Below are 16,438 nucleotides of genomic sequence, written 5' to 3' on the forward strand. Positions count from 1 at the left end.
TTTTGGTTAGCAGCCAAGCACTTAACCACTGCACCACCAGGGCTCTTCTTTGCAATGATGCTACCCATGAAATATTTCATTGTTGTTGTTAGTTGCTGTCAGGTGGATTCCAGCTCATGAAATACCTTATAGCCATCCATATTCTTTCAACCAAAGATAATAATAGCCTTATTTATTTATTAGAGCTTACTGTATTTCAGGCACTGCATTAACAAGCACATAAACAAACAGAAAAAAACATACCCATTGCCGTCGAGTTGATTCTGACTCATGGTGACCCTATAGGACAGGGTAGAACTGCCCCATAGGGTTTCCAAGGAGCGGCTGGTGGATTTGAACTGCCAACTTTTTGTTAGCAGCCGAGCTCTTAACCCCTGTGCCACCAGGGCTGCCTGCGCCACCAGGGTTCTCTGTATATTATTAACCTTCCTTACAGTGCTCTGAGAGAGTTCCTTTTGGAGGTGAGGAAATTCAGGTTTATTGAGGATAAGAAATTTCCCTAAGGACATCCCACTTGTTTTTTCCAGTGCAATGTATCTTATACCAATGTGTTGTCAACCAAAGTGTACATACATTATATATATATGTTATCTACAATGACCACCTGTTACTTAATGAATAAAGAGCTAATGATATTACTTCCTCGTCCTCACGTTTTAGGCCTTCCAATATAAGACCCCTTACCTTTCTAGTTTCCAGCCTCATTTCCCTTCTGTACATGTACCATTTTAGCCAAACTGAACTCTGTGCTTTTTCCTGAAATAGCTCTTACTTTCCTGTCTCTGAGTGTTTTTGCCCAGACTCTCGGCTCTCTAAACCTGGAACGGCTTCGTTTTTGTCTTTGCTTAAATCATATCCATCCTTTCACGTCCAACTCAGAAATGGCTGCCTCCGTGATTACTGATCCCCTTAGACAGAGATAACCTCTTCCTTCTTGGCTTTCTTCATGGCACCTGCCCTCCTATTACCTAGTAGTCATTTTTGTGCTTTTCTTATCCCTCCTAGATTGTAACCTCCCTAAGTAACTACATCTTATGCATCTTTTTTTCTTCTGTCACAATGCCTTGTTCAAAGTAGGTGGTCAATAAGTATTTGTTTAAAGAATAACAATCAGAAATAAGTAACAGGGCCAAAGTTTATCCTGTTACAATATAGAAGCTTCTTAAGCGTTTTGAAATGTAATTATCTCTCAGATACTATGTTGCATTATTAACCCACTACCCACTGCCATTGAGTCAATTCTGACTCATGCATTATTATTGGGATAAAATACAGTTGACAGTATAAGATTTAGATTGGCATTTGATGCCTTTTATTTTCTCTCTTGAAATTCTGTGTTAATACACCTCATTTTTAAAAAAGACTAACCCCTTTACAAACTCAAAATTGGAGGCAGAATTTTTTTTAACTAAACATAGCTCTGGAGAAAACACAGAATTTGATTGTTTCTAAATTCCATTAATTATCACAGATATGAATAAAGAACATAAGCTGAGTGAGTTTTAGGGGGAATGATCTGACTTTTGTTCTTTAGTTGTGACGATGTCACCTTTGGGCAAGTTAGCAGATTTTTAGCTGGCGTTTAGTCATGATTAGTTTGTTGATAGAGAAGCACAAGTAGCTTTTTGTGTATTCGCCTTGTCTCAGTTGGGTTTGTAAAGGAGCCTGATGTTAATATGAAAGGACAGCTATATTTATATATATTTTTTATTATCTGTCACTTCTTCCATAGAGGGATCCTGCTTATTTTTATGGATATGTGTATTTTCGACAAGTTCGAGATAAAACTCTGAAAAGAGGCTACTTTCAGAAGGTAACTTGAAGATATGCTAATGGAAAGTGGTTTTTATATTGTGATTAGAAAAACAGAACTGGTAATTCTAAAGTCTTTGCTATTTTATCTTTCAGTGTACTGGAGTTTATATCTTCTTATCTTTGTATTTTAGGTTATAGACATCTATCCCTAGATTTTAAACTACTGAATTTTGCCTTTCTGGTATCTCTGTGCTAGAATTGTGATAATGAGTTAAAGTTACTGTAGGAGCTCTGTCAAAAATCAGAAGGGTACGCCTAACTTTGATATTTTAGAATAAGGGAACGACTAAAAAGATGATAATATTATCACCACTAATGAAAGCCTGCAATATTCCTTTTTTTTAAGAGCCAGTAAATAAGCTTTAGCAAGATTCTTAGCTGTTTTTGTTTCCACTATAAAGGTACAGTCTTTTTCTTTCTTAAAAATAAATAAATAAATTCGTTGCAATTTAATCTCAGTCGGAAGGAACACAATCTGCCTTTTGTAACTAGAATTTGCCTCGACCACTAACTGATGCTACATAATCTATATCTGAAGTGATCAAACTCTAACGTCACAATTTATAAGTTTTTAACAATTGATCTCTAAAATAATACAGTCATAGGTCTCATTGTGCAAAAGCATCACCATCTGCTCTTTTCCTGTTAGGAAGAGCTCGCCTGGTTAATTTCCATTGCTGCTTTGTGAATGACAGCAGTAGCTAGCTTTGGAAATTCATGGCATTAGCCTGTTTACAGGAAATTCTTTTTCCTGGAGAGCAGGAAAATCTGTCTTTATGCTTTTAAAGTGTGGTAATAAATGAGGTTAAACTTTTGCTTTCTGCAGTTGTAGTTTTATGTCCCCTTTTAACCATCCGCTGTAAAATGCTTTTCATTTCAACATTCCAAGTTAGGTACTAGTGAATGTGGCTTGATAGAGATTGCTCATGCAAGAAATGAATGGCAGACTTAAAACCATGACCACTAGGTGATTAAAAACATTGTTTCTTTTTCCCCTCTAGTCCTTGGTTTTGATCAGCAAGCTACCTTATATCCATTTTTTTCACACTGTGCTAAAACAGATAGCACCAGAGTATTTTGAAAAGAATGAACCTTATTTGGAAGCAGGTAAGCTAAACATTGTGTGAGTTATGCAGCCTTCTAAAGGAGTTTTTAAAAACTTACTAGAAATGAGTGGTAAAATGAAGCTGGCTTTCTAAGAACATCAGATAAGAATTTAAGGGCTCTTCTGGCATCTTCACCAACAAACGCTAAAGACTGTATCTTTCATTATCATCTCTTATAACATCTCGTTGCTGTTGATTTCGACTCAGAGTAACCCTATAGGACAGAGTAGAACTGCCCCATAGGGTTTCCAAGACTGTAATCTTCACCAAAGCTAACTGCCACATCTTTCTCCCGCAGAGCGGTTGGTGGGTTCGAACCACTGACCTTTAGGTTAGCAGCTGAGTGGTTAATTGCTGCACTACTACTACTCCTTTTTCTTATAACAGATGATGCTTATTTATTAGGTTAACAATATCCATATATTCTAATATTTAGTGCTATTGAAGGAAAATCCGTATGTCACGTGATATGTAAGGAAGACTTCGGCCATGTTGGCGTTGCTTTCAGGGCTTTGAACTGGTTCTTCCTGGTTCAGTGATGGTCGAGGAGGCAACACCGGAATAGACGTGGATTTTTAAAATTTGGTTGAATTAGAACCATAACCTGAGTGGGAAAAGTTACGGGTCAAAGTCCTGCTAGAAACTTAATCTTCCTTTTAGAAAACAAAGGCAGTGTGTGCATTGCATAGCAACCAGATCTCTAGCCTGTGAGATTTTGCTCGGAGTTGGAAACAGCAGTACCCTGCTCAAAGATGGCGGCCGACCATGCTGCTTTGAATGTGTGTTGGTGTCCTGAGTCCTGGCAATAATCCAGTCTCGTGCATCAGGCTCCTGAAAGGACTCACTTCGCCTTTTCTAGTCTGCCACTCCAGTGCTTTGACCCGTAATTTTTCCGTTCTAGTTGTGGCTCCAGGTCACCCAAATTAAGAAATTTGAGTGTGTTCCAGCTTCGCTTCATTGGCCATGACTGAACCAGTGCAAATCGGCTCGAAGCCCTGGCTCCTTTGTAGCTATTTTTAGTTATTTATTTTTCAGTACATTATATGCTTTATTTACCAGCTCTTATTTGGTATCTTTTTCCAGGCATTATAGTTAACATGTACATTTTCATTTTCCTCAGGGTAGATATTCTAGATTTCTTTATTTACAAATGTAACATTAAATAGAAATAAACTATATAGGGTGCATAGATAGTAAATCTGGTGTCATATGAAATTTCAACTCCATGCTTTGTCCCCTATCTTTGTAGCTAATATTAATCGTAATACATAAATGGGAAAACTCCCTTTAAACCTACTTAATTTGTTGTTTTCAGACAATTTATTAACCAGTTTACACCCTAGAATATATATGTATATTTCTAAGTGAAATTTCATCACTTTTCTTTTTCTTTTACCTTCCATCCTTCCCAGTATATGTTTTGCTTAAATCATAGAAAGTAGAATTTTAATTTCTAATGCCCCATTTTTCATATTTCAGTATTTCCACTTATACTAAGGAAATAACTGTTGTATTTTTCAGCCTGTAATGATGTTGATCGATGGCCTGCCCCAATGCCAGGAAAAACATTACACCTTCCTATAATGGGGGTGGTAATGAAGGTAATAGCTTTACAGCTCATTTGTTTCCTTTAAGAACTCGGTAAGAAGTTCACACATAGGCTTTCCTTTCAGCTTTCTAATAACACTCAGTCCTCTTTTGCTTTCCCTTGTTTGTCACTGATGTGAGGAGTTACCACAATTCATCCTGTTGCAGGTGACCACTAGTTAGACAAGTGCAGGGACTACCAGTCCATTGCAACCAGTGGAGTTTGCACCAGGGTTTCATTTGTATATCGTACATGTGAATATAAATTTTACCTTTTGGATGTGTGCAACTTCATCACCCTACCAGTGCCTCTAGGGATGTGTGGTCTTCAGAAACAGATGCCTCCATTGTAGGATTGAGTATTAGAGAAATGAGGAAAGCCCTTAGTCCTAAGTGATCTTCTTAGCATGTAGTGTCTGATCAAGCATGTTCGTTCCAGGGTACTGTTCTCTAGTAAGCTTTTAAAAATGAGTTAGCTTCATAACCTGGAGGAACCTGGAAGGCATTATGCTGAGTGAAATTAGTCAGATGCAAAAGGACAAATATTGTATAAGACCACTATTATAAGATCTTGAGAAATAGCGTAAACTGAGAAGAACACATCCTTTTGTGGTTACGAGAGGGGGGAGGGAGGGTGGGAGAGGGTTATTTACTGATTAGATAGTAGATAAGAACTACTTTAGGTGAAGGGAAGGACAATACTCAATACAGGGAAGGTCAGCTCAACTGGACTGGACCAAAAGCAAAGCAGTTTCCTGGATAAACTGAATGCTTCAAAGGTCAGCAGAGCAAGGGCCGGGGTTTAGGGACTATGGCTTAAGGGGATTTCTAAGTCAATTGGCAAAATAAATTCTATTAAGAAAACATTCTGCATCCCACTTTGAAGTGTGGCGTCTGGGGTCTTAAATGCTAACAAGCGGCCATCTAAGTTGCTGCATCAGTTGGTCTCAACCCGCCTGGATCAAAGGAGAATGAAGAACACCAAGGTCACAAGATAATTATGAGCCCAAGAGACAGAAAGGGCCACACGAACTAGAGACTCACATCATCCTGAGACCAGAAGAACTAGATAGTGCCTGGCCACAACCAATGACTGCCCTGACAGGGAGCACAACAGAGAACCCCTGAGGGAGCAGGAGATCAGTGGGATGCAGACCCCAAATTCTCATAAAAAGACCGGACTTAATGGTCTGACTGAGACTAGAAGAATGCTGGTGGTCATGGTCCCCAAACCTTCTGTTGGCCCAGGATAGGAACCATTCCCGAAGACAACTGATCAGACATGGAAGGGACTGGACAGTGGGTTGGAGAGAGATGCTGATGAGGAGTGAGCTGCTTGTATCAGGTGGACACTTGAGACTGTTGGCATCTCCTGCCTGGAGGGGAGATGGGAGGGTAGAGAGGGTTAGAAACTGGCAAAATGGTCATGAAAGGAGAGACTGGAAGGAGGGAGCGGGCTGACTCATTGGGGGAGAGTAAATGGGAGTACGTAGTAAGGTGTATATAAGTTTATATGTGAGAGACTGACTTGATTTGTAAACTTTCACTTAAAGCACAATAAAAATTATTAAAAAAAAAAATGAGTTAGCCTTTTGCTTTCAGGCTTTATATAAGGATATACTCCAGTGCTTTTGCAGTTCATTATCCATTTGGCCTTATTTTGGGCAATGCTTGTCTTTAGATGGGCTTATTTCTGTAGGATCTGCATTCTGCTTTCCCTAGGAAATCATCAAAAGTAGTTCTAATAGCCCTGTGTTGACATTTCTCATGGTTTCCTGTAAGATTTATCTCAGTTTGGCAAGTATGAAGAGGGTGTGTTTGGGTGTGTGCATATTAATGAAGCAAAAATTTGGAACAATAAGCAGGAAACAGTATGAAGATGGGTCTTTTTTCTATTTTTCAGTGCATTTGCTTTTCGTTGGTTAATGATTTCTTTGTGTTTGGAAGTGTGGAGACCTTGACTCACTTACCTTCTGTGACTAAAAATAAAAATGACCTTAGTTTTTTTTTTAATTTGACATCAATATTTTATGGCTTTTTAGGCAAAGCTGAGTGTTACTTTTTTAGCAGGTTAGAACATTTCTGATCCTTCGTTATAGTAGGACTAGCAAATTATAGAAACGAGTCTTTTAGATATATTCTTTTATCGCTAAAGCAGTTTTTTCTGTTTCTGTTTAAGGTACGGATTCCAACATGTCATGACAAGCCTGGAACAACTCAGATAGTGCAGTTAACTCCGCAGGTAGAATAATCCAGCACATACAGTTTCTTTAATGGAATTCTTAAACTGGCAAAGTTTCTTGAGTTTATATATGTTCGAATATTAGTGAAATGTCCAATTAAGTAGTTTTTTAATGAATTGATTGTAAACTAGTGTCTCTTAGGCTATTTCTTGCTCTTTTATTTTTATTTTTAGGCGAATTCATACTTTATACAGTAATTGTGGGATGAAAGGAAAGTAAATATTTTTTTCAACAAGATTCAGTTTTAACAAAAGCATCCGTGCATCTTATGGAGAGTGGCCAGCAGGCTTTCGTTTTTAGGAAATGCAGTCAGGTGTATTCTGTAGTTATAATTGCCTTTCATTTTTTTTCCTATGGTTACATCTGTTCACGGGTGGGGTTATTTTTCATTTGAAATGTTTTTATTGGTATATTAGCACTCCCTTTGTTTTTCGAATTGAGTGAAAATGGAGACCAGCCGGAAAACTAGTTTGCCTGTTATATGTGTCAGCCAGTATTACAATACAGCTGGGAATTAATCTAGCATCTGACTGTTGGATTATTGCTTTATCTGGCTGTTGGACTAGTGCTTTATCCTTGAGAGTTGTTGATAATTCAAATAGGGACGAGTGTAAGACTTTTCTCTCTGGCTGCTCCTGGAGGAAAAGAATCTTAAAACGGGGAACAGGGCAGCATGGCTTATTGATCATGAGATAGAGCGTGTGTTTTTAAAATCAGTGTCTGCAGATTTGGGTGATACCTTCTTTCTTATTTTTTCTATCTCTTAGGCAGATACGCATATATCTGTTATTTTGCCTACTGTTCACGAGGTGGATCTTTTCAGGTAATTGTTAAAATTTTTTGTTAACAGTGCTTTTTCTCTCTTTTGCTTTGTTATTATTTTTTTTTTTTCTCCCCTGTCATAAGCCTCACCCTGCAGTCAGACCAACCCTCTTTTTTGCTTTGTGATACTGGTATTAATTTCTTTAGAAAATGAATGTTCTTATATAAGATGTGGAAGAAAACAGTCATTACATTTCAAATGCTACGAGACAGTGGTTTGATAGGTAAGTTTGGATTTGGATTGGGCATTACATAATATAAACAAATTACTTTTTGTTTGGTTTGGGGGTGAGAATGGTATTGCAGTGTTGTATGGAAATACACTTTTTTTAAGAGATGCATTTTAAAGTATGTAGGGGTCAAATGTCATGAGGCTGGCTTTTTTTTTTTTATTGTGCTTTAGGTGAAAGTTTACGGCACAAATTAGTTTTCCATTCAAAAATTTGTGCACATACTGTTTTGTGGCGCTTGTTGTAATCCTTGAGATGTGTCAGCACTTTTCTCCTTCCCCTTTCCACCCTGGGTTCCCCGTGTCCATTTGTCCGGTTTTCCTGTCCCTTCCTGCCACCTTGTCTTTGGTTTTAGGCAGGCATTGCCCATTTGATCTCGTATACCTGATTGAACTAAGAAGCATGTTCCTCATGTGTATTTATTGTTTGTTTTATAGGCCTGTCTAATCTTTGGCTAAAAGGTGAACTTCGGGAGTGGCTTCGTTTCTGAGTTACAGCAGGGTGTCAGACCAGTAAGTCTGGTCTTTTTTTTGTGAATTTGAATTTTGTTCTACATCACTCTCCTGCTGTGTTTGGGACCTTGTATTGTGATCCCTATCAAGGCAGCTGGTGGTGGTCGCTGGGTACCATCTAGTTTTTCTGGGCTCAGGCTGGTGGAGGCTGTGGTTCATGGGGTCCACTAGTCGTTTGGACTAATATTTTCCTTGTGTCTTTGATTTTCTTCATTCTCCATTCCTCTGGATGGGATGGGACCAATAAATGCATCTTAGATGGCCACCATCAAGCTTTTAAGACCCTAGACGCTACTCACCAAAGTAGGATGTAGAACATTTTCTTTATGAACTATGTTATGCCAGTTGACATAGATGTCCCCCGAGACCATGTCCCCAGCCCTCAGCCCCGGTAACTCAGTCCATCAAGGTGTTTGAATGTGTCTAGGAAGCTTCTGTGACTTCACCTTGGTCAAGTTCTGCTGATTTCTCCTATACTGTGCGTTGTCTTTCCCTTCACAAAAGTTAACACTTGTCTACCGTCTGGTTAGTAAATTCCCCTCCCCACCCCTCTCCTCCCTTGTAACCATCAAAAATTGTTTTTTTTTCCTGCATGTAAACTTTTTCTTGTGTTTTTATAATAGTGGTCTCAGAAAATATTTGTCCTTCTATGACTGACTTATTTCACTGAGCATAATGCCCTCCAGATTCATCCACGTTGTTAAATGTTTTGCGGAATCATCATTGTTCTTTATCATTAGATGGTATTCCATTGTGTGTATGTACCATAATTTGTTTATCCATTCACCTGCTGATGGTGAAACAACTTAGGTTGTTTCCATCTTTTTGCTGTTGTGAATAATGCTGCAATGAACATGGGTGTGCATATGTCTATTTGTATGATGGCTCTTATTTTTCCAGGATATATTCATAGGAGTGGGATTGCTGGATTGCATGGTATTTCTATTTCTAGCTTTTTCAGTAAGGAGGCACCATACTGTTTTCCATGGTAGTTGTACTATTTTATATTCCACCAGCAATGCATAAAAGTTCCAATCTCCCAGCAACCTCTCCAGCATTTGTTGTTTTCTGTCTTTTTGATTAATGCCAGTAATGACAGGGTAAGATGATATCTCATTCTACTTTTGATTTCCACTTCTTTAATGTCTAATGATCACGAGCATTTCCTCATGTGTCTGTTAGCTGCCTGGATGTTTTCTTTGGTGAGGTGTCTGTTCATACCCTTTGTTCATTTTTAATTGGATTATTTGTCTTTTTGTTGTTGAATTTTAGAGATTAGACCCTTGTCAGATGTGTTGTAGCCAAAATTTTTTTCCCAGTTTGTAGGTTCTCTTTTTATTCTTTTGATGAGCATAAGTGTTTAATTTTTAGGAGCTCCCACTTATTTAGTTTATCTTCTGGTGTTTGTGCATTGTTAGTTCATCTATTTATGCCATGTATTAGGGTTCCTAGCATTGTCCCTATTTTTCTTCCGTGATCTTTATCATTTTAGGCTTTATATTTAGGCCTTTGATCCATTTCGAGTTACTTTTTGTGTATGATGTGAGGTATGGGTCCTGTTTCCTTTTTTTTTTACAGATGGGCATCAAGTTTTTGCTAGCACTAGTTGTTAAGAAGACTGTTCCCCATTTAATGGACTTTGGTCCTTTGTCAAAGATCAGCTGACCATAGGTAGATGGATTTATGTCTGGGTTCTTGATTCCGTTTTGACTACTGTGGCTGTTTAGTGGGTTCTGAGATCAGGTAGTGTGAGGCTTCCTACTTTGCTCTTTTCTTCAATAATGCTTTGCTTATCCAGGGCCTCATTCCTTTGCATATAAAGTTCGTGATTAGTTTTTTCATCTCGTTAGAGAATGCTGTTGGTATTTGCATTGGGATTGCATTATAGCATTGCCATTTTTACAATGTTGAGTCTTCCTATCTATGAGCATGGTATGTTTTTCCATTTATGTGGGTCTTTTTTGGTTTCTTGGAATAGTGTTGTGTAGTTTTCTTGTGTATGTACCTGATAGATTCATTCCTAAACGTTTTATCTTTTCGTTGTTGTTGTTGTGTTAGGTGTCATCGAGTGGGTTCCTATTCATAGCGACCCTATGTACAATAGAACAAAACACTGCCCAATCCTGCACCATCCTCACAGTTACTGTTACGCTCAAGCCCATTGTTGCATCCACTGTGTGAATCCATCTTGTGGAGGGTTGTCCTCTTTTTTGCTGACCCTCTACTTTACCAAGCATGATGTCATTCTCCAGGGACTGGTCCCTCCTGGTAACATGTCCAGAGTATGGGAGACAAAGTCCCGCCATCCCTGCCTCTAAGGAGCATTCTAGCTGTGCTTCTCCTGAGACAGATTTGTTTGTTCTTCTACAGTCAATGGCGTATTCAGTATTCTTCACCACGACCCTAATTCAAAGGCATCACTTCTTCTTGAGTCTTCCTTAGTCATTGTCCAGTTTTCACATGCATATGAGGTGATTAAAAACACCATGGCTTGGTTCAGGGCACCTTAGTCCTTAAAGTGACATCTTTGATTTTTAATGCTCTAAAGAGATCTTTTGCAGCAAATTTGCCCAATGCGGTGTGCATCGTTTAATTTCTGGACTGCTGCTTCCATGGGTATTGATTGTGGATCCAAGTAAAATGAAATCCTTGACAACTTCAGTCTTTTCTCCACTTATTGTGATGTTGCTTATTGCTCTGCTTTCTTTCACTCAGCGTATTTTCAGGGTTCATCCATGCTGAAGCATGAATCATTGGTTCATTAATGTTTGTGGCTGAATTACTCCATTGTATGGATAGACCACATTTTGTTTATCCATCATCAGCTGAAGGATGTTTTGGTTGTTTCCCCTTTTTGACTATTATGAATAATGCTGCTGTAAATGTTGTTGTGAAGCTTTATGTGTGGACGTACGTTTTCAGTTCTTTTAGGTGCCAGACTTACCTTGTTTTTTTTTTTCTGTCTCTGCCTGGAATTGCCCATTATTCCAAAAAGCTTTGGTTCTTTTTAGTAGAGCGTAGGATTTTGAAGCCAAGATCTGGACAGTAGGTGTGCTCATTGCTGTTGGGATGTCACTGCTTTTAGGCCCTCTTAGTGTGTGTTTGTGTGTATATGTATAAATGCATGCCTACACACACATATATATATCACATACATTTTACATATATATTTACGTCTGTATCCATAAAAAAAAAAAAACAAAAAACCCACTAAAAGCATCCATATGTATTCAAAACCGTGAAACCTTACCAATACCTCTAATTGCAGTCCCACACAACAGGGTTCATTCTAGTTTTCATCCTTTCCATACTTATATGTCTCTTCTTTGACTAGGAAACTGCCATCTATTATACTTAATTTATTTACTTATTTGATCAGTTGCTTTGTTGGTAACCAATCCCCCTTCTCTCCTGCAACCCTCTTCCTTGTGCAAATTCCTTCCTAACCCTTCTTGGGCTCTGACAGCCCACACCTAGGTGCCCATCTGCGTGGACAACCTCCTTATCCTGCTCAGGGTCTGATAACCCATGATGGGTTGACCCCACATGGATACCCTTCTCCCTTATTCAAGCTTCTACACCCCACGCTAGACTACTTCTCTATATGGATGCCATTCTCGCCCTGCCTGGGCTCTGACTCCCCATGCCAGCCCAACGCCTCCTTACTCTACTTGCCACTTCTGTTCCTATACCCCACTTCAGGCCACCTCTCAGTGGGGATGCGTTCATTCCCCTGTCTTGTTCCTGGTGGTCCTACCCATGGACAACCTCCTTATCGCCTCTGTCTCTAACGTTGTACACCAGGCAACCCCTCCATGGGGGACATCTTCTTCACAGTACCTGGGCTCTGTCACCCCAAGCCAGACCAGCCCACACACGGACACCCTCCTCACCTTGTTTGGGCTCCAGCAGCAGGCCACCCCTCCCCCCATGTGGACACCCAGCTTAACTTGCACGAGCTCTGACATTCTGTTCTGGGCCAACATGGTTCCCCTTTCCTTCTGGCAGAGAGGCGTGCCTTGTTCTGTTTTAGAATTGAATTGTTTAGGAGGAAAGGGAGCTCCTTTGTCTTATCCTTGAACTTTTTTTTTTTTGCACTTCTTTCACATTTGCCTTCTTGTTTTGAGTAGTTAAAATCAACTCTCCCTAATTCCCATTACATAAGTTCATTGCATATTTTTGCACTTTTGTGTGTGTGTGTGTGTTTTTGCTGGGTGAATTGGTTATGATATTTGTAAAAAGGTAAGTATTTATTTTTCTCTACCATAATCTACTAGAAACATTTGTGACCCTACCAGAAGAAAATTACTAAATAAGTAAAAATTGCCAGTGGCTGAGTCTTTGTAATATACTAGCATGCTGATCTTCACAGGCCTTTCCATAATTCCAGGGCTACTATGAAAATGCGCTACATTTCAGAAGGGAGAACATCTGCTCAGGAAGTAGTTTTGCTGTTTGGTGTTAGTACTCCTTGTGATTTGTTTTCATCATTCCTTTGATGAAATAGGATGATATATAGAAGGTGTCAGCTTTTAAAATAAGTACATCCAATAAACATTTCTTTGGAAAAGTAATTTTTCTTTTTTCCTTCAAAATAGAACAATAATTCAGATGTAACAAGGCAATATTGATAAACCAGAATACCATTTGGTACAATAATTTTTTATGTATTTTTATTGTTTGTCAGCTGTCCTGCATCAGTATATTGCATTAACTTTTGTAAAAACTGAGATAGTCAAATTGATACATTTTAATGTGGATAAAAGAGATTTATGTCTATTACTGTCATATTGTAAATGAATTTGTACATCAGATCAAGACATAAACATTGGGAAGAGTGTATATGAATGTGAAGCCTTTAGATAGATTATATAGGAACTGAAAAAACAAGATTGAATAAATCACAAAATATTTCTATTTTCAGGTGTTTCTGCCCAGTTTTCCTTCATAGTCAGATGCTTTGGGAGCTGGTGCTGTTGGGAGAGCCCCTTGTGGTCATGGCACCGTCACCATCAGAGTCTTCAGAGACCGTATTGGCACTTGTTAGGTGAGTATATTTGGTTCCTGGTGGTGATGGTGTAGCACTTCCCTGTCTGTTGTATGTGTCCACACAATTATTCCATTTGATCACAGCAACCCAGTAAGGAGGTCATGCTCCTAATACCACCGTATTGTGGCTGAGAAAGGGGATTCCGTCTCTGTGAGGGCTAGACCCATGTTTTTGTTATTCTGAACACCGAGCATATTCATTCACTTACACATTGGCGCTTGATAAATATTATTTGTGTGAATTGCCAGTGGCTTGTCAAAGGGATATAGGTAGTGAATGGTAGAGCCAGAATTTCACCCTATCTCCTGTCCCAAACCCAGTGTTCTTTCAGTGTGCTATTCTACATTATGTATTTCCATTTGTCTTTCAAAGTAAGTTTACCATTTATTGAAATAAATTATCCTGTATATACACTGTTTATGTAGATGTTTTATAATCATTAAGTAGGGACTTCAGTTGTGTCCATTGTTTTACATGTTCTTCTGCTCCACAGCTGTATTTCTCCACTAAAGTACTGCAGTGATTTCCGACCCTATTTCACAATTCATGATAGTGAATTCAAAGAATATACTACTCGTACTCAAGCCCCGTGAGTAAACAGAATAACTTTCATTGATCTAGTATTACCTTTATGACCAAAATGTTGTAGAATTATTTGTGGAAATAATTTTAAAGTTGAATTTAAATTTTGAACTTGTAGGTAGATTAATTTTATAAAGGAAGGCTTGGAGAGCTACTGCTAATAATTTCAAATTTTAAGAGTCAGTATCTTATTTTCTCTGAGTGATTTTACTTATTAATTCATGTCCTGTACTTTCAATTCTATCTTCTTCTCTTGTCTCTGAATCTCTTACTGCATCAGTTATCTCTTCTCACTTCTGTAACTTCCTTTTTTTTCTTCCTCTTCATTGACTTAGCATATAAATAAGAAAAATCTTCCCAATCTGTAACCTTACCTTTATAATCTAATAATTTTACTTTTTCTTTTAAGCTTTTGCCCTATTGCTCACCTTCTTGTCATAACTAAATTTCTAGAACAACAACAAAATCTCCAGTTACTGTCTCCACTTCTTGGTATCCTGGTTCCTTCTCAGGCTGCTGCAGGTTGACTTCCCCATCTGCACTGAAGTTGTTGCCGAAGTCATCAAGATACTTCCCTCTGCCTGACCCAGTGGGCAAATTTTTGTCCTGGTTTTCCTGCCTGCCCTGTCCTGTAACATTTAAGCTGATGCCCTTTTCTTCTTCTTCTTTTTTTTTTTTTTTATAATTTTTATTGTGCTTTAAGTGAAAGTTTACAATCAAGTCAGTCTCATACAAAAATTTATATACACCTTGCTATATACTTGTAGTTGCTCTCCCCCTAATGAGACAGCACACTCCTTTTCTCCATTCTCTATTTCCGTGTCCATTCAGCCAGCCTCTGTCCCCCTCTGCCCTCCCATCTCCCCTCCAGACAGAAGCTGCCTACATGGTCTCATGTGTCTACTTGATCCAAGAAGCTCACTCCCCACTAGCGTCTTTTCTATCCTATAGCCCAGTCCAATCCCTGTCTAAAGAGTTGGCTATGGCAATGGTTCTTGTCTTGGGCTAACAAAGGTCTAGGGACCATGACCTCCAGGGTCCTTCTAGTCTCAGTCAGACCATTAAGTCTGGTTTTTTTTATGAGAATCTGAGGTCTGCATCCCACTGCTGTCCTGCTCCCTCAGGGGTTCTCTGTCGTGTTCCCTGTCAGAGCAGTCATTGGTTGTAGCCGGGCACCATCTAGTTTTTCTAGTCTCAAGCTGATGTAGCCTGTGATTTATGTGGCCCTTTCTGTGTCTTGGGCTCATAATTACCTTGTGTCCTTGGTGTTCTTTATTCTCCTTTGCTCCAGGTAGGCTGAGACCAATTGGTGCATCTTAGATGGCCACTTGCTAGGATTTAAGACGCCAGATGCCACTCTCCAAAATGGATGCAGAATGTATTCTTAATAGATTATATTATGCCAGTTGAGCTAGATGTCCCCTGAAACCATGGTCCCCAAGCCCCTGCTCCTGCTACACTGGCCTTCAGAACGTTCGGTTGGCTGAAACTTCTTTGCTTTTGGTTTAGTCCAGTTGTTAAGCTCTTGACCTTGAATATATTTTAATCCTTGATACCACGCTCTCCTGACTGGCTGTGTGTCTCAGTCTCCTTTGCAGACTTTCTCTACCAGTCTCTTAAATGTTGGTGCTCTTTATTATTATATATGTTTTTTATTGTGCATTAGATGAAAGTTTACAGAGCAAATTAGATTCCCATTCGATAGTCTGTACGTAAAGTGTTTCACGACCTTGGTTTCATTTCCTGCAATGTGTCAGTTCTCTCCCCATTTCCACCCCAAGTTCTCTGTTACCTTTCATTCTGATTTTCTACCCCTTTCTGCCCTCTCGTCTTTGCTTTTCGGCAAATGTTGTCCTTTTGAATTCATATAATTGATTGTTCTAAGGAACACGTTTCTCTTGAGTGTTATTGTTTATTTTATGGGTCTGTCTATTGTTTGACTAAAAGGTGGTCTCCAGGAATGGCTTCAGTTCCAGATTAGAAGGGTGTCTTAGGTCCACGGTCTCGGGGGTTCCTCCAGTCTCTGTCAGACCAGTTTCTGGTCTTTTTTGTGAATCTAATTTTTTGTTTTACATTTTTCTTCCACTCTATCCAGGACCTTCTGTTGTGATCCCAGTTGGAGTGGTAGGTAGTGGTAGCCGGGTACCATCTAGTTCTTCTGGTCTTGGGATCATGTAGGCTGTGGTTCGTGTGGTCCATTAGTCGTTTGGACTAATTCTCCCATGAGTCTTTGGTTTTCTTCACTCTCCTTTGCTTCAGATGGGAAGAGACCGGTAGTCGTATCTTAGATGGTGCTTGCAAGCTTTTAAGACCTTAAGCACTAGTCACCAAACTAGGATGCAGAACATTGTCTTTATGAATGATGTTGTGTCAGTTGATGTAGGTGTCCTTGAAGCCCATGGTCCTTTGTCTTTGAGCCTAGGAACTTCATCCCATAAGGTGTTTGATTGTCTAAGAAGTTTCCTTGACTGTGCCCCTTGTGCGCACTATT

General features: G+C 39.2%; 1 protein-coding gene across 2 annotated transcripts in view; it reads left to right on the forward strand.

Moving 5' to 3' along the window:
• Positions 1-16,438, forward strand: part of DENND6A (DENN domain containing 6A) — a 73,016-nt gene that overhangs the window by 35,006 nt on the left and 21,572 nt on the right. For both annotated transcript variants that reach the window (XM_003410046.4, XM_023547595.2), the window contains 7 exons: positions 1,733-1,813; positions 2,817-2,922; positions 4,443-4,522; positions 6,688-6,750; positions 7,519-7,574; positions 13,240-13,362; positions 13,859-13,954. In XM_003410046.4, coding sequence (XP_003410094.1) covers positions 1,733-1,813; positions 2,817-2,922; positions 4,443-4,522; positions 6,688-6,750; positions 7,519-7,574; positions 13,240-13,362; positions 13,859-13,954 — 605 coding nt within the window. The remainder of the gene's footprint in view (positions 1-1,732; positions 1,814-2,816; positions 2,923-4,442; positions 4,523-6,687; positions 6,751-7,518; positions 7,575-13,239; positions 13,363-13,858; positions 13,955-16,438) is intronic.

This window comes from Loxodonta africana, chromosome 22 (genome assembly GCF_030014295.1).
Source record: "Loxodonta africana isolate mLoxAfr1 chromosome 22, mLoxAfr1.hap2, whole genome shotgun sequence".
Classification (NCBI taxonomy): Eukaryota; Metazoa; Chordata; class Mammalia; order Proboscidea; family Elephantidae; genus Loxodonta; species Loxodonta africana.